The 21,198-nt window shown below is 38.7% G+C and overlaps 1 protein-coding gene across 5 annotated transcripts in view; it reads left to right on the top strand.

Annotated features, from left to right (window-relative positions):
* The window catches only part of MCF2 (MCF.2 cell line derived transforming sequence), a 94,051-nt gene that overhangs the window by 28,625 nt on the left and 44,228 nt on the right, over positions 1-21,198 (top strand). For 2 of the 5 annotated variants that reach the window (XM_084790499.1, XM_084790500.1), the window contains exons 1-6: positions 2,572-2,982; positions 14,431-14,550; positions 15,354-15,470; positions 16,829-16,978; positions 19,550-19,683; positions 20,309-20,423. In XM_084790499.1, the coding sequence (XP_084646625.1) occupies positions 2,932-2,982; positions 14,431-14,550; positions 15,354-15,470; positions 16,829-16,978; positions 19,550-19,683; positions 20,309-20,423 (687 nt within the window). In that variant the 5' untranslated portion in view covers positions 2,572-2,931. Of the gene's footprint in view, positions 1-2,571; positions 2,983-14,430; positions 14,551-15,353; positions 15,471-16,828; positions 16,979-19,549; positions 19,684-20,308; positions 20,424-21,198 lie in introns of those variants that run through there. The other 3 variants (XM_084790501.1, XM_084790502.1, XM_084790498.1) reach the window with 2 other exon arrangements.

A 21,198-nucleotide genomic window follows, 5' to 3' on the forward strand; every position in this document is an offset into this window, starting at 1 on the left:
GATCAGGGGCTTTTTATTCTTAAATTACCAAATTAAGCAAGATTGGGGGTACAAGATTTTATGGCTATATTGAGACTCTGTCTCTAAAACACAAAATATAAGCCTGGGGAGATGGTTCAGTATATAAAAGTACTTGCCACACAAGCATGAGGACCTGAGTTAAAATTCTCAGAACCCATAAAATGCCATGGAAACAGGAGAATCAGTGGGGCTTGCTGACTGCTAGCCTAGCTCTAGGTTCTATGACAGAATTTGTCTCATTGGAGCAAGGCAGAGGGTGACAGAGCAGGACACGCAACATCTTCGTCTGGCTTCTGTGCACACATGGATGTGTCATTGCACATATTATCACACTCATTGTATTAGTTTCTGTGGCTCTGATAAAACACTTTGGCCAAAACAAGTTATAGAAGAAAGAGTTTACTTGGGCTTCTGGTTCCAGAGGGAAGAAAGCCCATTATGGCAGGGAATCATGACAGAAAGAGGCAGGCATGGCTGCAGGAAATGTATGCTGAGAATTCACATCATGAGCTACAGGCATGAAGAAGAGAGAACAACTGGAAATGATGAGTCTTTAAACTCTCAAAACTTGTTTCCTGAGCCATAATTAGTTCCCCCAACAAGGCCACATGCACTAAATTTCCACCGACAATGCCACCAGCTGAGGACCAACTGTCCAAATACATGAGCCTATGGGGGACATTCTCATTCAAAGGATCACACTTATACAAAACAAAATAAAACAAAACAAAAATGTTCTGCAGATGCCATTGGTTAGATGTTGTTTGCTTATGATATTTTATCTTATTTCTTTTTTTAAAGATTTATTTCCTTTTTATGTATGTATATAGGTTTATCTATGGGTATGTGTATATTTGAGTGTTGGTGTTCCAGGAGTCCAAAAGTAGATGTTGAATCCCTTGGAACTGGTGTTATAAGTGGTTCTGAGCCACCTGGCATCGATGCTAGTAATCATGTTTGGGTCCTCTGGAAGAGAAGTTAGTGCCCTTAACCACTGAACCATCTCTTCAGCCCCTCTTTCTAGCATTTTAAATGTTTCTGCCTTTGCTATAATTTATATACTCATGCTCAAGCTCACATTAATTATACCTCAACAATCAATGGCTAGTAGACATGTTTGGAGTAAAGGTTACTATCGATGAGATAAAGATGTATATTGGACTGTGATCAAAGCATTGTATGAAAAAAATCTAAACTTAATTTTTCTTGAAGAAGGTGACCATTGAATGCCAGTTGATTTCATGAGTTAAAGTTAGCATTGTGTAAGGACTTCTGGTGAAAGTAACCATTGTGTAACAGGGGATGTTTGTGGTCCATTACTTGAACATTTGCCGTTTTTCTTCTGATTCTGGGTATAGAACCCAGAGCCACATGTGTGGTACCACTGAGTTAAAACCCCATGTGGGTGATTACTCTCAGTAAGATCACTATATAGTTCAATTGAAGACCTTAACTCACAGCCGATGGGCTAGGTTTTATAACCAATGAGAGAAGACATTTGAGGCTATTGCTGACTGACACGTAATAATTGTACATACAGGACTGCAGAGATGATTCAGCAGCTAAGAGCACTTGCTTTTTTTTCCCAGAGGACAAAGGTGCAGTTCCCAGCACCCACATGGCAGCTCACAAATATCTCTAACTCCACTTCTTGGGAATTCGACCTCCCTCCTAACCTCTGTGGGCTCCTGCCTGCATGGGGTACACAGATAAACACCGAGACTCACACATATATCCATAAAATAAAATTAAAATAAAAAAACATGGCCAGGCATGGCGGTACCTGTAATCCCAGCACTTGGGAGACAGAGGAAGGCAGATTTCTGAGTTCATGGCCAGCCTGTTCTACGGAGAGTTCCAAGACAGCCAGAGAAATCCTGTCTCACAAAACCAAAAACCAACTAAACAAAAATTGTATGAATCAATGGGATAAAATGTAATGGTTACACACACACACACACACACACACACACACACACACACACACACACACACAGGACATGACTATCACATTGAACATTTATCTTTTTTTTTTTTTTTTTTGTGGTAAGAACATTCAGAGCCAGGGGTGATGCACACCTTTAACCCCAGCACTAGGGAGGCAGAGGCAGGTGGATCTCTGTAAGTTCAAGGCCAGCCTAGTCTACAAAGAGACCAAACTTGGTCTAGGACAGTCAGGGCTGTTATACAGAGAAACCCTGTCTCTAAAAACCTAAAACAAACAAACAAACAAACAAGAACATTCAGAATGCTCTGTTTTTAAGCTATTTGGGGGGAAGGTTAATTTGAGGGAGAATCTTCTCCATCTTAAAAAGTTGGAACACATGCTCTGTTCTTTCTAGATTACAATTAGGATACAACTTCACAAACTGTAACCTTTCTCAGTGCTTAAACCCAGAATAGAATGTAGTAAAACAATACAGAATTGAAGTTTAAGTCTCAGAATAGAGCAGGACAAGAGCACAAGGTATCAGTGAGTACTACCTTCACAAAGAATCTTCACATTCCACCTTAAAAAAAATCGAACTGCGCAGAGGCAAGCCAGTCCTATCCAGCCTGTTCCTATAGAGGAGAGTGGGTTTTTCTCCTTCTTCCTCCACTCTTAGGACGTGCCTGATCTTCAATAGTCCAGCACAAGCTAATCCACAAGGTTCAATCAGGCGAAGTAGTTGGGGGACTGTGTCAACTCTGAATTACAATGAGCAGCAGGGAAGGATCTGTCAGCTGACTAATCAGGGATAGTGAATTTTTTTTGCAGCTCTGCCGCGGCGGTGGTAATGGAAGCAGCCGTAGCTTTGTTTGATAGCGATTTTTGGCTGCTGGCTTTAAATACCACCCAAGAAGCAGCTCGTATTTCATCAATGTTGCGTTGACAATCGGAAAAGAAGAGTGTAATTGTGTATAGGCGAGATGGCAGAAGCAAATCCCCCGAGAGGCAAGATGAGGTTCAGAAGGAATGCGGTAAGGGCTCTGCCTGCAGTCCTGGAAAGCCTATTCCCAAGTTCAAGTGCAGGGATGCTGCAGCATGGTGCTACAGCACAAATTGCTGAGTGGGGCTTTTAAGGACAGATGGGGAGAATGGAGGCTTGTATTTTCGTGAATTGCATTGATGTGATTACAGTGAGACTGGCCTAGGGTAATTTAAGGAAGCGGAGGCGGTAGAATATCGCTTCAAAATCTGAATGTCATCAAGTTTATCAGAGAGTATTGTTGGTCATGTCATTTGTTTAAAGAGTGTATTAACAATATGGAATTGTTTGCCTGCATAGCTTTAAATCACTAGTTAAAAGAACATTTAACAAAAGGATTTATATTTGGTTTTGGACAACGGTCAAGTAGAGTGTGGTATCCTGGATGTGTCTAGAGGTGATTTCATCAGCACTTAAAAAGGCAGCGCTGCTTAGCTGTCACTTTAAAAGTGGAAACATTTAAACATCTGTAACCAGAGGAAATTTGTGTAGTTTCAGTTCTGTTAGAAATGTGCACTTTCAAGGGGCAAAATTCCAGCCTACTGACAACTGTTTTAAGGGACAAGCAAGTGACTTGTTTTCCAACCTAAGCTAAAAATTTCAAGTCCCTCCTTCATTTACTTTCCAGAAACTTTCCTACCTGCATTTTCTTCATTCATTCATTCATTGATTCATTCATATATTCATATTCTAATTTACTCAGGAAATTTCTAACATGATCTTGCAATTTGTTTTAGAGAAACATTGAAATAATTCTAGCTAATTTAATAACAAACTAGTCATCCACATGTCATTAAATATCACCTAAAAAAAACTTCATATTATTGTTGTGATGGTTTAAGGTACAAACTTGTCTGCTCAATATACACAAAAATAAAAAGTAAAAAATTACTTATAGAAAAAGCCTAACTAAATTAAAATTCAGCTCAGGACAAGGAAAGTAAAGAATTACATTGTTGTTGAGTGGCAGCCAATGGCAATAGTTGAGTGAATTATTTTTCTATTAACGTTTTTAGCACAGAATTATTTTAATTATGTTTATTTTGATAAAGTTATGTATTTAGCCATACACATGATTTTATGTTATGAGAATAATAGCTTCAGACATTTAATGGACAACTTATGATGTGTGTAAAATGTCTATGTATGTGTTTTTGGAATATTGTGCGGAACTGACATCAGCAGTTTTATCATCAAAGGGGCCTTGCCTTCACCTTTTTGAAAGTTCCTAATCCTTTTCTGTACATGCATACTTTTCAGTAATAAACTTAGTATTATGTATACCTGCCTTAGTATACACATAAGTACAGCACACAGATGTCAATTGTACAGGTGTATCTTCACTGTGCTACCTATGACACCAGTTTCAATGGTAAATATGTAATAGCTACTGGCTAAAGGTGCTCTCAGTATAGTAGAGAGGTAAAGCATATTTGTAAATATTTACTTCAAAAGAACTTCAAGCTGGGAGTGGGGAAGGCCTTCCATAGAAGACGCGTTCATTTGTTTACACTTTAAGTCACTATATGTGTTTCTCTTACCTTTCCCTGATTTTTTCCCCCATAAAATTTATTTTCACCAAATGAGTTACTTTAAGTGGCCCCTTAGAACTGGTATTTTAAAATGTAATTGATTGGATTGATTCTGGAGACTAGAGGTACAGTGGTAGGAAATTTTGCTTTGTTTGACGAGAGTGAAAACATTTGGGCCCCTCCAGTTAGTGACAAAATGGCTTACTTGGGAAGGTATTTTTTTGGATTTGGACTAATTCTGGAGGCTATGGTAGGCTGACCAATATGGTCTAGTAGAATGTGAAGAATCAAGAAAGGATTAAAATGATTACCTGGTGGAAATGGAGTGAGCGGCTGAACGGTGAGGATGGGATTAGAAGCTCTTGACAACACTTGAAGTAACTCATATGTTCTGTACTCTTGCAGAGTGCAGGTGAGAGTAGGGTGGGAGAGACAACGGAAGTGGCTTTTACGGTAGAAAACTCTTCTTTGTGGCTTTAAGTCATAGAGTTTTCCCATGACATTGTATTCTGTCATGATATTAGATTATAGTAGTTTTCATTCCGTGGGCTACATCATGGTAAATTGTTTTTTTAGAACTTAAAAAATTGTTTCCGTTCCCATTTTGTAGAGTCAAATGAATTCATTTCTAAATTTCAAAGAGTAAATCTGTGTGTACATGAAAGGTTAAGTGTCTGGAAAAAGCTATTTATGATTCAGATAGGCTTTAGCAGCGCTGTTTATCCACTGTGCTTCACTCAGTACATCTGTAAGAAGGGATAATACCTACTGTGAACAGCGTATCTAACGAGCCTAGAATGCAGGTAATGCCTTTCAGTCAAGGGTCCTTAATATTGTTGTCTTTCTTTGCCTGAAAGGTTAAGAATGATATGCTATAGGAATAGAAACTGCTTTCTAAAATAGTAATTAAGCAACACTTTATGTTGTATAACACAGTTTGAATATTTCCAAAGAAATAACGAGAGAGGCTGGAGAGATGGTTCAATGGGTAAGACTGCTGGCTGCTCTTCCAGAGTGCACCCAGGTTTGCCTTCCAGCACCTACAGAGAACTTCACAGCCATTTGTAATTCTAGTCCTGGGCAATCCTATGCCCTCGTCTAGACTTTGCAGACAACAGGCATGCACATGGTACACAGACATACTTGCTGGCAAAATACCCTTATGATTTTTAAAAAGAAATAGCTATCACCTTCGTAGGATGAGTGAATTGCCTCCTTAAAAGTATCAGGCAGAACAATATTAAATTACATTACTTTCATGGCTTTAGCAGTTATTTAAATGGTGCATCAGGCTTATGCACCATGTACTGAAAGACCATGTACTTGGGTAGTCCTGGGCTTGGTATGAGTCAAAGGCAAGAGAATCTGTTTTCTAAGAGGGAAAGATAGTAGAGAACGTGTTTTGGGTCTATTTCTCTGAAGAACCAAGAAGAGCTACTGCAGATAGCTGGGTTGGCACTAGAGCAGTGACTGGGCTCATAGGACCAAGCCCCGTGACAGTGGGCAGCATGTTCCTGTGCCTTTAAGTAGCCGCATGTTGGAACCTCAAAAGATAAAAATGTCTGCAAGAAACTCAAACCAGTGCTGATTCTTCTCATACAGTTTTTCTTTTTTCTTTTTGTTTTTTTCCTAAGAAGAAACAAAATAGAAGAAGACTGATCTACGACTGCTTCTCTTAGCTGTTTCGGAAAGTTCTTAAAAATGATTTATGGATTTAGAATGTAGAGTTTAATTTTGGAGAAAGTACAAATTGTGCCTTCTCATGTTTATATAACCACACAGATTAGATATTCTTAAGGCACTTGCAAATGCTGTATCACTAAAGTGAAACATCACAGCTCAGTGGTCAATGGTGTCTGTGATTGCTGTGCTGTGCATATCTGTTATGATTGCTGTTTGATTTTTCATTAAAATGCTCATTTAAAATATATTGTCTTGAAAATCATAGTTATAAGCATTTCTGTATATAGAGAAATAAAGCACTTTTGCTACCTTCCTATATATATACCCACATGAACATGGACAAATTTATCTTAATCTGAGTGGCTGACCAATTTAACTTTTCTCTATCTAGATTCTCATATCAAGCACAGAGAGGAGAGTAATATATATATATATGTGACATGTATATCATATATAATATATGTATAGTATATATATTTCATATTAGCCCCACGTTCAGATATATGAATATTCTCATTCAACAGTTGTAGCCCACAGATGTATTTTGTTTATACTGTACAGTGTTTTCAAAAAGTTACCAGTCATTTCTCTTTAAAACTCTGGGTTTTGCTGAGCATGGTGCTGCACACCTTTAATCCCAGTACATAGGAGGCCGAGCCCGGCAGATGATCTCTGTGAATTTGAGACCAGTTCTGGTTTAGTTAGGAGAGACACAGTAAAAAAGAAACCAACCAACCAAGCAACAAACAAAACCCACCACAAAACCTAGATCCTTAAAGCAAGGTTACTTACAACCAGCTGTTTTTGATACAGTCTTAGTAAGCAGCCCAGGCTGGCCTAGACTGTGAGGTTGGAACAAGCTCCTGCATGCTAGCCTTCCAGACATGAGCCGCCATAGCCGATACAACTTGGGAGCATTCAATCTGAGATACTTATAAAAATCCACAAACATTTAAGTTCTCAGAAAGATAAATGAAGAATGTGATGTTAAATCAATGAATAAATTATGATGAGAAATAGCCATAAATTAGGGGCTAGAGAGAGATGGCTCAGTCATTAAGAGCACTCTTTTGATTTTGTGGAGGACCTGAGTTCCGTTCCTAGCAACCATATCAGGAGGCTGACAACCATCTGTAACTCCAGTTCCAGGGAATCTGACATCCTCTTTTGGTCTCTTTGGGCTTCTGAATATATGTTAGAATGCGTGTGTGTGTGCGCGCGCGCGCACACACACACACACACACACACACACACACACACATTCAAACATACACATACGATATAAAATAAGCAAAGAAATAGACCTAAGTTAGGATGGCTGTCTAACTGTCAATTCCCTTGAGGCAACATTTTTCAGTTACTCCTCCCTTCATTTGAGAAACCATTCTCTCTACTTACTATTCTAAACACTGGCTCCAAATGTCTTTTTGGTGTCCAATAATTACTGAGGATTTGAAAAGCGTGGTTCTCCTTAGGATTTTTTTTTCAATATAGTGTGGAGGGAGAGAAACTTCAGAGACATCATCGTAAAGGAAACTGCACCATCAAAGCACGAGTGGTTCCTTTATTGCCTAAAGAGTTACACTTGCAGTGCTTTGTGCTGTTGAATGATTCCGAAATTATCTTTGTAGATATTATGCTAACTCAAAAGCTTGTCTCAGATTTAGTAGATGCTTGAGGTCAATAGCTATGCAGCTATTCAACAAGTGAGTTGTGTCAAATTGTTCACCTGATTTATCAGCCGTTTATTTTATGGAATAGAAGCATGCAGTTCAGACCGTGTACATGCATTAGTTATAACTTCTGTGTTCACACTATGTTCACATGCAAATCTAGTACATTGAGTTTTCAATCTTAGTCACATAGTCTTAATCGGCCCTGAACAAACTGCCCTGTAAAGAAATTAATCTACAGCCTTACACGAATCCTTCTCAGAGACCCTTTTTTTCATATGATATTTTTGTTGTTTATGATGCTGAGGAATGATCTCAAGACCTCATGCATGCACTGTAAATTCCCAGCACATATACTATTTAACAAATGAGCAACCAAACAAAAGATACATATAGAGCAGATATATGTTAAAAGATTTTTCAGTACTTCTCAAAGCCTTAAGCATGCAAGGGTAGGAGTGTCAATCAGTATTTATTAAATGTTTCTTCTGAAACTCATACTCACAGTGAACATTATTAAAACATTTGTGCTAATTCATTTTTTAATTGAAAAAATTTAAGTAATTTATTCAGATTACATCCCAATTGTTATCCCCTCGCTTGTATCTTTCTGTTCCCACCCTCCTTCCCTCTTCTGCCTATTCCCCTCCTCTGGACCTGTGACAGAAGGGGACCTTCTCCCCCACAATATGATCACAGCCTATCAGGTCTCATCCAGATAGCCTGCTTATCCTTCCTCTGAGTGTCACCGGGCCTCCCCACCAAAGAGAAGTGCTCAAATTGGTGGCACTAGAGTTCATGTCAGAGGCAGTCCCTGTTCTCCCATAACCATGGAGAGAACAAGCTGTCCATTGGCTAGATCTGAATAGGGGTCTAGGCTTATTGTATGCATTATCCTTGGTTGGTACAGCAGTTTGTGTAAGCCCCCATAGGATCATATCTGCCAGCCTTGATGGTCTTCTTATGGGGCTCCTGGACCCTCTGAGTCCTCCTATCTCCCCATTCTTCCATACCACTCTCACCTGCAGTCCAATAGTGAATCCTAGCTCCTGTCCTGATTCCCTGCTGAGTGGAGTCTCTCAGAGGACATCCATGTTGGGTTAATATCCACCTATAAGTGAGTATACACCATGTGTGTCTTTCTGGGTCTGGGTTACCTCACTCGGGATGATCATTTCTAGTTCAATCCATTTTCCTGCAAATTTCATGATTTCCTTATTTTTAATGCCTGAGTAGTATTCCATTATGTAAATGTACCACAGTTTCTTTCTCCATTCTTTGGTTGAGGGACGTCTAGGTTGTTTCCAGATTCTGGCTATTATGAATAAAGCTGCTGTGAACATAGTTGAACAAATGTCCTTGTGGTAAGGTAGAACATCTTTTGGGTGTATGCCCAGGAGTGGCATAGCTGGGCCTTGAGACAGAGCTATTTCTAATTTTCTAAGAAAGTACCAGATTGATTTTCACAGTGACGAGACCCTGTCTTTGATAATTTAAAAAAATCTTGAGATTGAGAGATTATCCAAAATTTCCAAGGTGGGACTTGGATCACCAAAGGATCTTCAGTATCAAAAGAGAGAGGAATGGGGTGTAACTCAGAGAAGAGATCGTATCTGACATGTGCCGACCTTGGGTTCCATCCCGAGTATCTTTTCTTGTTGTTTTTGAGACAAGGTATCTTTGTGTAGCCTTGGCTGTCCTGAACTTGTTTGCAGACCAGGCTAACTTTGAACTCACAGAGATTTACCTGCCTTTGCCTCCCAGCATGCTGGGATTAAAGGCACGCATGTGCCACCATGCCCAGTGTCTTAAAAAAAGAAAAGGAAGTAGAGAAAGCATGAGAGAAAATGCAAAGACAGACAGGGAAGTCAAAACAATTGCAAGGTCGTAAACTCAAGAGGTGATGGACAGTCCCTAGAAACTGAAAGTGTTCAGGCAATAGATTCTTAGCTAGAGAAAGAAGGCAGCCCATAGTCGATAACTTTGGACTTCTCACCTCCAGAAATACAGTGGGAATTTGTGTTGTTTTAAATCATTAAACTTGAGTAATCGCTTGCAGCCCCAGAGGCATCTGTACAGGGAGAGTTTAAAAGCAGAATTAATACCCTAGTTCACCTGACTGCAAAACTAGACTCTTATCAGCATGGAGAATTTGGAGAAACATGACGAGGATGGTATGAGAATCAGTTGACAGTTCAGTCCATGACCCCTACATGTGAGACAAAGGTGACAAATTGAAATGCTCACACCATATGTGAGGATGACAGTGCAATGTGAAGTAGCCTGGATTTAGTTACAATACAGCCTAGAATGTAGCATTTGTCCAACAGCACACTTCCCTTATGCGCAGAAGCGACAGGAAGTGGAAGTGGTGAGCACTGTTGAGAATTAGAGAACATCTTAAAATGGGGCACTGACCAGTCAGCCCAGGTCAAGTGTTGCCATGTTGGGAAAATGGGCACAAACTCTTGCATGATACCACTGTTTTTATTTCATTGTTAATATTTTATACATTCTTGATGTGTGTGTGTGTGTGTGTGTGTGTGTGTGTGTGTGTGTGTGTGTAGGTGCATGTATGTGAATGTACAAGTTTTCTCAGAGGCCATAAGAGGGCTTTGGACTTCCTGGAACTTGAGTTACAGACAATTGTAAGCTGTTTGATGTAGACTGTGAGAACTGAACTTGGGTCCTCTGGAAGAGCAGCCTGTGCTCTTAATCACTGACCCATTTTTCCAGCCTCTGTTATTTCATTTGTCTATCCATCTATCTATCTATCTATCTATCTATCTATCTATCTATCTATCTATCTATCTATCATCTATATATAGACAGGGTCTCACTATGAAGCCCTGACTAGCCTGCAACTTTCTTTGTAGACCAGGCTGTCTTCCAACACACAGAGATCTGGGTATTTAAAAAATGGATATTCTGTTTTTAGTTTATGTATATGAGTGTTTGTCAGAACGTACTTCTGTGCACCACATAATTGTAGTACGTGTAGTACCTGAGGAGGACAGAAGATGACAGATCCCTCTGGACCGGACTTACAGATGGCCATGAGCTGTCTGACTTGGGTCCTGGTACAGCAGCCAGTATTCTTTGCAGCTGAGTCACTTCTTCAGCTCTAAGATCTAGCTTGCTATTATATTTTAAATAGACTTTTAACTGCTTAACTAAATTGAACAGGAGTTACAAGGAGTTCTCAAACTCATTGTTAATTTTTTGTAGCTTTGTTCAATTGTTAGTAGTATATTGAACTTAAAATGAGTTTGCTTGAAATATTTTTTTTTATTTAAGTAATTTGTTCAGATTACATCCTAATTGTTATCCCCTCACTTGGACCTTCCTGTTCCCTGCCCCTCCTGCCCTCCCCCCCCCCCCCGCCTCCCTCTTTCATTCTATTCCCCTCCCCTAGCAGAAACTGAGCTATGATGAAGTAGATCTATAAGTGTTGGCAAAAATATTTGACACAGAGTAGGCATTTAATATGTGCTATACATTAATATTGGGTCATGCTATTTCTTTTTATTGCTATTCCCTATTCTTTTACTTTGGAATTCTTATATGTAGTAATTATCTTTTTCTTTCTTTGTTTTTGTCTTTCTTTCTTTCTTTCTTTCTTTCTTTCTTTCTTTCTTTCTTTCTTTCTTTCTTTCTTTCTTTCTTTTTCTCAAGACAGGGTTTTTCTGTGAAGCCTTGGCTGTCCTGGACTCACTTTGTAGACAGACTGGCCTTGAACTCACAGAAATCTGCCTGCCTCTGTCTCCCCAGTGCTGGGATTACAGGCATGTGTCTCCACGCCCAGTGTTGCAAGTATTTTTCACTGTGGTGATGGTTGGTTTTAATTGTCAACTTGATACAATCTATAATCCTTTGGGAAGAGGGTCTCCATGAGTCATTATCTAGATCATGTTGACCTACGGAAGGTTGCCTTGATTACAGTGTGGGAAGACCATGCTCATTGCAGATGGGGCCATTCCCTGAGCAGCTTATCCTAAAATGTATAAGAAAGGAGAGGAGCTGAGAAAACAAGCAATCATGGCATGCTCATTTTTTCTCTGTTTTTCATTGTGGATGTGACCAGTTTCCCCCATGTTCTTTTGGGTTTGTGTTCCCTGCATGATGGACTATATCTGGTCCTTGTGAATTGAAATTAACCCTAAACCCTAAGTCACTGTTAGTCAGAACATTTTATTGCAGAAATAAGAACTAAACAACTGCCTACTGTGTTCCAGCTTTTCTCTAGAAGCTAAGAAAAAACTAAGAAGTTAGGATAACATTTTGTTTTTTTTATTTTAATTTTTTAAAATTTATTCAGATTACAACTCAATTGTTATCCCATTACTTGTATCCTCCCATTCCTCCCTCCCTCCGGCTTTCACCCTATTCCCCGCCCCTAGGTCTATGACCGAGGGGGACCTCCTCCCCTACTATATGGTCATAGGCTATCAAGTCTCATCTTGGTAGCTTGCTTACTCTTTCTTTGAATGCCACCAGGGCTCCCCACTGAGGGGAGGTGTCAAATATGGAGCACCAGAGTTCATGTCAAATTACTTTCTCTTTTTTCTTTAAGGCCATTTTGGTCCTTGCATGTTTCACAGACTTTGTGATATTGCTTCTTTGCGTACATTGTTCTAATTCTTTTGGTTCATTTTCTGACTTACTGTGCTATAGTGTTACTGATTACTAACACACTCAGTTATTAAACTGTCATTTTCTTGGGGAAGGGCAGCACTTAATTAATTTGTATACCTTTAATGCCTAAAAGCACTTGATCAGCTTTCATTTAAGTGGAATGAACACATAGTGATGAAAATAAGACTTTCTTGGATGAAAGAAAAAATATCATTCTATAACATAGTTTTTACCCATTGTCTAGTGTAGATAGACAATATTTCAGCTCCCTTTGCCTTTTTGGGTTATCTCAGGATCAACAAAAAAATTCAAGAGGATATATAATAAGTGGAATTGGAGATGTACATATATGAATGAAACTAGTTTCCTATCTCTCACCATAAAAAAGTAACTCAAATTGGATCAAGGGCCAAAATACAAAAACCCAAAACTATAAAACTATTAACACTACCAGAAAATTTAAGAAAAGTCTTTAAATAACTTGGAATCAGTAAAATGTGCACATGCACGTGTACACCCACACCCACACACCCCTAAAAACGAGGGCTTTAGAACATGAATAGGTAAATAGGATTAATGAAGCCTTCATTATGAGAACAGTATTTGTAAACTGTTTGACTACTGAGGAATTAATACCTAGACTATTAATAAAAACCAAAACCAAACCTCAGTAACAAAACAAAACACTCCTCAAAAGCCCAGTCTAATTAAAATTTGGCAAATTCTCTGAATATCATTTCTTAAAAGAAGTTATACAATTATACAACAGGTATATAAACATGCTCAACATCACTAATCATGGGCATGCAAAGCAAAATCACAAGGCTGGAATGGCTAATATGCAAAAGACCAAAACCAGCATGCTGACAAAGACAACAAGAGGAGAGACCCCTTATACAGTACAGTCATCATGGGAAAACAGCTTCTTAACAAAAAATGAGAATAAAACTAGTGTATAAGCCAACAATCTCACTTGTGGATATACCCAAAGAAACTGAAATCAGCATCTCAAAGGGATACCTAGCTACATATCTGTGTCAATTGCAACATTATCAACCATAGACAATGTGTGGAACCATGCAAGATGTCCATCTATGGATAAAAAGATAAAATGTTTATACACAGTAAAACTATGACTACCATCCATCGTTTGTTTGTTTGTTTGTTTTTTGACATGGATGGAAGTGGAGATGGAAATTTTATGGAGTTAAATGAGGCAGGCACAGAAAAGAGCCAATTTCATATTTTCAGTCATTGGCAGATGCTACAAAAGTTGATCACATTGAAGTGGAACATAGACTAGCGGTCCCTTAGCATAGGAAGGGAGAGTGAAGAGACATACAGTGATGCTGGATAATAGGTACCAGCATAGAGTTGAAGAGGATGAAGTAGTTCTGGGTCCTATAAGGCAGGGTTAATTACACTCTGTAATTACAAGATTACTAGAAGAGTTTGAAAGTTCCTAACACAGAAATGCTGATGTTTGATGTAAAAGAAATGCTAATTGCCTTGATGTGATCTTTACTCGTTATATTTAGATATCTAATTATAATAGCATACAACTATTGAACGATTAAAATATTGACATTATTAAAAATAAAGATATTAAAAGCAAAGCTAACTTCAAGATAAGGCTTCAGAGTCTAATTCTTTGCAAAACAGGGCCTGCTTGTGTCCTGTGAGAAAATTCTTTACTGAACATTATAAGGATCTGGCTTGATAACCCTGTGTTATTTTTATTTTTATTTCCATGTTCTTAGATATTATTAGCATCCATTTAAACTTGTTGACCTTTTACTGACTTCTATGACTTTAAGGTTTGCTTCCTCCAATGCTATCCTTTTGGATTTGTGCTCAGTTGGGAGTTTGTGTCGCCAACTATGTGCCTGCTCACACCTTTGCTATTTCTTGCTGCAGGCCTCTTTCCCTGGGAGCTTACACTTAGTCTTGGTTTTACGTCCCACCAGTTTTCTTCAACGGACTTTCACAGACATTGGATTTCGATTTAGCCAGGAGGATTTTATGCTGAAATTACCAGTAAGATTATTGCTTGAATCTTTGGCCCTTCTAATGCTTATGTATTCTGCATCTTATACTGTTTGTTTTATATGTCTTTATGTAACGCTTAAAATTTGTTTCTCAAAAAAAATTAATTCTGAAATGTCCTATAGCCACCTGCTTCTACTGTTAAACAGGACTAGTTCAGGAAACTTATAACAAAGCAATTCCTTTTGAAAAAATATGTTACATGTTATACATGTGTCATATATCTATGTGTGAATATGACTAACAATTTTTATTTTCAGTTACCATTGTGTGGTTTTTGTATCTGAAATGCCATGATCCTAAGCTACCTCAGAGCACCATGATCTTTATTTTGAAAATATAATCTGTGTATGTTTTTATTGTTTGGAATAGAGTGCTCATAATATTTAATACCTGAATTGTAACTTACTACATAAAGTCCTTTTGCTTTGTTCTGAGCACAGAAACTCTTTTTATGTGTGCGTGTGTGTATGTATATGTGTGTATGCATATATATTTATGTGTGTGTGCAAGATTGCTCATTAATAGCGAAATCTTCTAGACAAAGACAAATTAGGTGTTTTGGTTTCTGTAGAAGCTAATTTTGGTTGATAGAGATGTTTTGTAAATAAAAACTGTTGTTTTCTAAAGAGGGTTAATGCATCCAGCTATGTGGGGCATGCACAGGAAAGAACCGTTTGAAACTTTTATACCAGATAACATTCTTCTAAGGTTTTGCTGAAATTCATTTTGCAGTTTGATGGAAGGATGTCATGAAGGGCAGTTAACAGTGTCTTTCTTGCTTATTTACATAGGTTGTTATGCTGAGCTCAGTTAGTGATTTGCTGACATACATTGATGACAAGCAATTAACCCCTGAGTTAGGCGGCACCTTGCAGTACTGCCACAGTGAATGGATCATCTTCAGAAATGTATGTTGCTTCTGCCCTTACTGTAGAGTCTATCCTTCATTCTATCTAGAAAACTTTCCTACTTGGGAAAAGCAGATTTTTGGGTCTCCTACTTCTCAAATACATGTATCATTCAACATTTTGGTTTTCTTCTGTAAGAGATATCTAGAAATGATGAAGAGTCACTAAGGAAAGCAATTAAAGGAGAAACCAAGTGAAAAAGAGAGGGATTCTCTGCCCGTCCCTTTCTGTGATTATACAGTAACAAAGAAATGAGGGGTTTGGGTTCAAATCCTGGCACTGCTGAGTTATGTCTTGGATCTTAGACAATATATACCAACTCTCCAAGTCTTTTTCCATCCATAAAATGAGGACTCTTGGGATGATTAAATGAGATAATGAGTAAAAAATGTTTGACTCACTGCTTGGTACATGGGAGATCCTCAGAAAAGTACAAGTGTATTCATTTCAGCTTAGTGCCACTCCCAAGGCTATTTGATTAGACAGAATCCTGTTTTAGAGATTTTCAAGGAGGTAAGGGCTGTGGCCTCCCTGGTAGAATAAAGCCTATGATTTAAGTGTCTTACCTTTTAATTGCATGATATGAGAACTTCTCTGAAGAAAATAATGATGACCATCAAATCAGGGTCACATTGACTAGCCCTTATTCAAACTGTGTGTGTGGCAGCTTCATTCAGCAATTTGGGTGTTCACACAAAGGTTAACTGTTCGAGTGAGCAGTGTCTTGCCCTAAATATCTGCAAAGACTAAACGAATGAGCAAATATCTTGAGATACATGTCTAACAGATGATTTATGTTGTGTCTGCATTTCCCCCCTCTTCCTGTGAGGGACTGATTTTTGGAAAGAAAATAGTGCAGCCTTCCTTGCCATTTTAGGGCAAAGCACCTTTTGGATAAGAGTTTCAGATCTTTGGCAGTACCTGCAATGAATTGTTGTGACAATTTGCTCTCCGGTTCCTTAGCATCAAGTGGCATGGCTGTTCTCATGTCCCTTTAGAAGTGAACTTAGTATAAAGCGGTTTTGCTAAGTGCTGAGTTTGATAAAGGAAGAAAGACACTGATGTTCAAGGCCACACAACAAATTATCAGCACGTGGCACCATTTAGAAATAGTTTCCAAGGAACAAGCCCAGAAATGTGGAAATGTATATCCAAGGGTTTTGACACCACCTTTTAGTCTCTTAGAGGTTTAGCTGCAGTGTTAGCATTAATTGTCAGGGGTAGTGCCAACTTTTCTTAGTAGAGTTCGTCGTGCACATATTTGCTGTTTATACTCTTATATAGAGCAAATCAAGTTACTGATATAAATTTTGATATGTGGTCAGAGTTTCCATCAAAGATCATCTGGCTTTTTACAGGCCATAGAAAAGTTTGCTGTTACCGTGAAAGAAATGGCTCAGATGTTGCAATCCTTTGGAACAGAACTGGCTGAAACAGAGCTCCCAGATGATATTCCTTCAATAGAAGAGGTCCTGTCACTTCGTGCTGAAAGGTATCATCTGTTGAAGGTATGTCTGACTAGAAAGGGAGCACATGACTTTTATCATTCACAGTCCTCAGAGTCTTTTTTTTTTTTTTTCGTGTTAAGAATGGAAGCCAGGACCTGAATGCTAGGCAAATAGTCTGTCATTAAGTTGTGATTGTTTGAGAACTAGGTTCTCATTGTGTATCCCAGGATGACCTGGAAGTCACTAGGTAGTCCACGATCACCTCAAATAGTTTCCCTTCAACCTCCTGAGTTCTGGGATTACAGGTGTGCACCATCACACCTTGCCACATGGTATTATTGTTCCGGATTGGTGTTCAATGTGTTAATTCCACACTGATTTTCACATAGGGAAGATGAAAGATACATTGAAAGTATTTTTCTTTTATTTTTACCTTCTATATGTGGGTATTTTGCCTGTATGTATGTCTGTACCTCATATGTGTGCCTGGTGCCTTCAGAGACCAGAAGAAGAGGGCATCACGTCCCCTGCAACTAGAGTTCTAGGTGAATATCAGCTGCCGTGGGGATGCTGGGGACTGAACCTGGGTCCTCTGCAAGAGAAGCAAGTGTTCTTAACTGTTGAGGCAACTCTTCAGTTCCCTGGGGGAACTGACTTTATTCATCTGTATTAGGAGATAAACAGTTTTGGCAATTTAGAGGCACTTTCCTTAAAATGTTGGGGGAAAATTTGAACAAGGAAATTCGGGCATCTGAGCATTATTTATCTCCCTCACCCATAATATGTATGCTGGGTGCCCCTGCAGTCTTGAGTTCTGTATAGGGTGATATGTTTCAGTTAAGATATGAGAGACAAAATGTTTGCATCCTAATCTAGAGGCAAACCCTGCATGCAGTAAGGTGATGCCTGATGATGCTGCTGATGATGCTGATGCTGATGCTGATGCACGGCTCTTGTGGTTGTTGTTTGAGGAAGGGTTTCGTGTAGTTGAGGGTGATTTTTAAGCTCACAACTGTAGCTGTCCTTGAACTCATGAGAATCATGCTTTCACCAGTTACAGCATGTGCCACCACTCATGACTGATTTGTATGCACTGTTCAGATGATGTAGCGAAATATGTGTGTAGTGTACATGCAATACATTAGCACACAGTTGGTACTTTACTAATATTAGTTGTTTGATTTAAAAAATTTTTTATTTTCTTGGTGATGGGAATTAAAGTTACAGCATCACACATTAATTACATATTATTCCATTGTGCTTCATTACTTATTTATGACAGATATCTACTCATAACTTTGTAAGTCTTTGGACCTTCTGAAGGAATTTCTGGATAGTTTAGATATCTGAAGAATGTGTATGTTTATAGACCACTTCTCAAACATATGTTTCATGGTGTTAATTAAACCCAGATGTGAGATAAAATATGATTTAAGTCAGGAAGTGATTGTAGTAAGTAATGATTACTTAGAAAGGTGTATGAACTGGGCTGTTGTAGTGCATGCCTTTAACTCCAGTACTTAGGAGGCAGAGGCACGTGGAGCTCTGTGAGTTTGAGACCAGCCTGGTTTGTAGAGTGAGTTCCAGAATAGCCAAGCATACACAGAAAAACCTGTCTTGAAATACCAAAAAGAGAAGCAAAAAAGAAAAAGTATATGATTCTTTCTGAATACGTGTTAAATCTACTTTGTAACATCATGCTTTCTGATATTGTACTTGTTACTGTGTTAATATGGTCTTATCTGACATGAAGAGTATTATCAGAATAGAGCATGATTGTTTAGAACTTGCTGTCTGTAACCGGAAGCTAGAAACAAAATGTTTGCTACTTCTTTTTCAACATCTATTTCACCAACTTGCGACTTCAGCCTCTGCTTGTAAGGAAGGAGCTTCTTTGAGCTTCATGTTTATGTCAGTGTTCATGCCATGTGTATGCAGGTACATATGTGTGAAGGCCAGAGGATGTTCTTCTTTCTTCATTTTACATCTACCTTGTTTTTAATTTGTTTATTATTTTCTTTTGTTTTTTTTTTGAATCTATGGATATTTTGCTTGCCTGTTTGTGCCCATGGAGACTAGAAGAGTGTGTCAGATCTCCTGGACCTGGCCCATGAGGGTGATAGAAACCCAACCCAGGTTGTGTGGAAGAGCAGACATCCAACCTAGGTTGTGTGGAAAAGCAGGCAGTGCTCTTAACCACTGAGCCATCTTTCCAGCTTCCTGTCTTATTTTCTTGAGACAGACTCTTTCAGTGGCCCAGAACCAAGTAGGCTCTGCTGGCTGACCAATGAGCCCCAGGGATCTGCTTACATCTAACAGCTATTATAAATGTACACCATCATAGCTGACTTTTAAAAAAATGTACATTTTGGATATCAAACTCAGGGCTTCGTGTTTCAAAGGTAAGTACTTTATTTATTTATTTTTTATTTTAATTTTACCAACTCAGCCATTTCTCTAGTCACAGAGCCTCACATTTACAGATTTGATCCTTTGATCCTTAAATACTGTGAAAGCAAAGTCCACGCTAGAATTGCTTCTATATTCTACGTCATACACCCTCTGTAGCCCTTCAGCTCATTCGTGTTCAATTACTAACTGCCTGACACATCCTGTTGTACCTTTATGTAGAATGACTTAACAGCTGTAACCAAAGAAGGAAAATTTCTGCTCACGAACCTGCAAGTGCCTAACACTGAAGAAATTGCCAGTTCAAGTCTTGAATGTTCTCAGCAAATAAGCGGTGACTGGCAAACTATTAATAAGTAAGCGCTCCCTTCTTTTTTTTTTTTTTTTTTAAAAGTTACTTACATTTTCAAACTAGGAATTTTACATTGTTTGTTGCTGTTAGGTAAGAAAAGTATTTCTGGACTTCTGGAAGTCTGGGAACTTCTTCTCTGGGCTAATCTGCAGACATTCGTTTGCTTGCAGAACTAAGTTCCCCAGACATTGATTTTTCTTTGCTCGAGCCAAGTGTCACAGTGTCATAAACTATTTTTGCCTATAATTCTATTTTTTTTTGAGAAAAGATCTCACCATGTAGCTCTGGTGGGCTTGGCACTCCATATAAATTGGGCTAGATTTAAATTTATAGAGATCTGCATTCCTTTGCATCCTTAGTACTAGATTAAAGGTGTGTGGTGCCACCATGCCTAGCTTTTGCCTCTAATTCATTCATTTTTTCTTTCATTTTTGTTCCTTATGGAGGAAATGTTTATTTTGGCTTGCGGTTTCAGAGATTTCAGTCTATACTCACTTGACCCTGTCACTTTGGGACCATAGCAAGACAAGTACATCATGTTGCTTGGGAGGGTTTAATTTCTTAACAGTCTATATGTAGCGGCATACCTGCCTCACAAGTGGTTATTTCTTTGATTTCTGTTTGTCAAGGTTGCTGGCTCAAGTGCATGATATGGAAATCGCTTTTGATGGATTTTGGGAAAAGCACCAGCTAAAAATGGAGCAGTATCTACAACTGTGGAAGTTTGAGCAAGACTTTCAAGAGGTCAGTTAAAATTGCTCTTTCCTGGTGATGGAGGCCCTTATTTATGAGCATTAGAAGGGCAGTCTTGCAAGATGCCAGTTTTTATCTTGGGGAGAATAAAGGTGACAAGTTCCTTAACTTGGAACAAAGAAAATCTCTGTTAACATTCAAGCCTTCACTTCTTCAACTGTAACAAAGCATTGAGTATGACAAGGACAGTTTTTCTCTATCTTTATGTTGGTTCTTTAAACTTATTTTCAATACAATCTTACAGCCTTCAGGCTGTAAGATAGTTCTCTAAAGAAACAATACCTGCGGTATGTGGTATCTAAAGATCAATGGGCATTTTTTTTATAGTAAGAACATTGTCTTACAGAATCATGGGTTCAGTTATCAAAATTAGTACATTCAATGACAGTACAATACCATTATATTGCCTCCCATCATTATTCTTTTTTTAAAAAAAATTATTTCTTGTATATGAGTGCTTTATCTTCATGCAGTCCTGCATGCCAGAAGGGGGTTGTGGGCCACTACATGATCGCTGGGAATTGAACTGAGGTCCTCTGCAAGAGCAGCCAGTGCTCTTAACCTCTGAGCCTCCTTCCTTTCTGGCATGACTATGTAACTCAAGCTCATCTTTTCTGTGTTCTGTGTTAGCCTTGGAAGCAGCCATTTTTCTGAGGAACCTTGGTTTCTTTTTATGGGAATTGGTATCAAAGATGAAGATGTGGGAGCAAGGTGTGCTCATTGCTGCTGGAGGTTCTATGTTTCCAGGGCCAGTTAACACATTGCT

The sequence above is a fragment of the Acomys minous genome (genome assembly GCF_964271855.1).
Source record: "Acomys minous genome assembly, chromosome: 7".
Classification (NCBI taxonomy): domain Eukaryota; kingdom Metazoa; phylum Chordata; class Mammalia; order Rodentia; family Muridae; genus Acomys; species Acomys minous.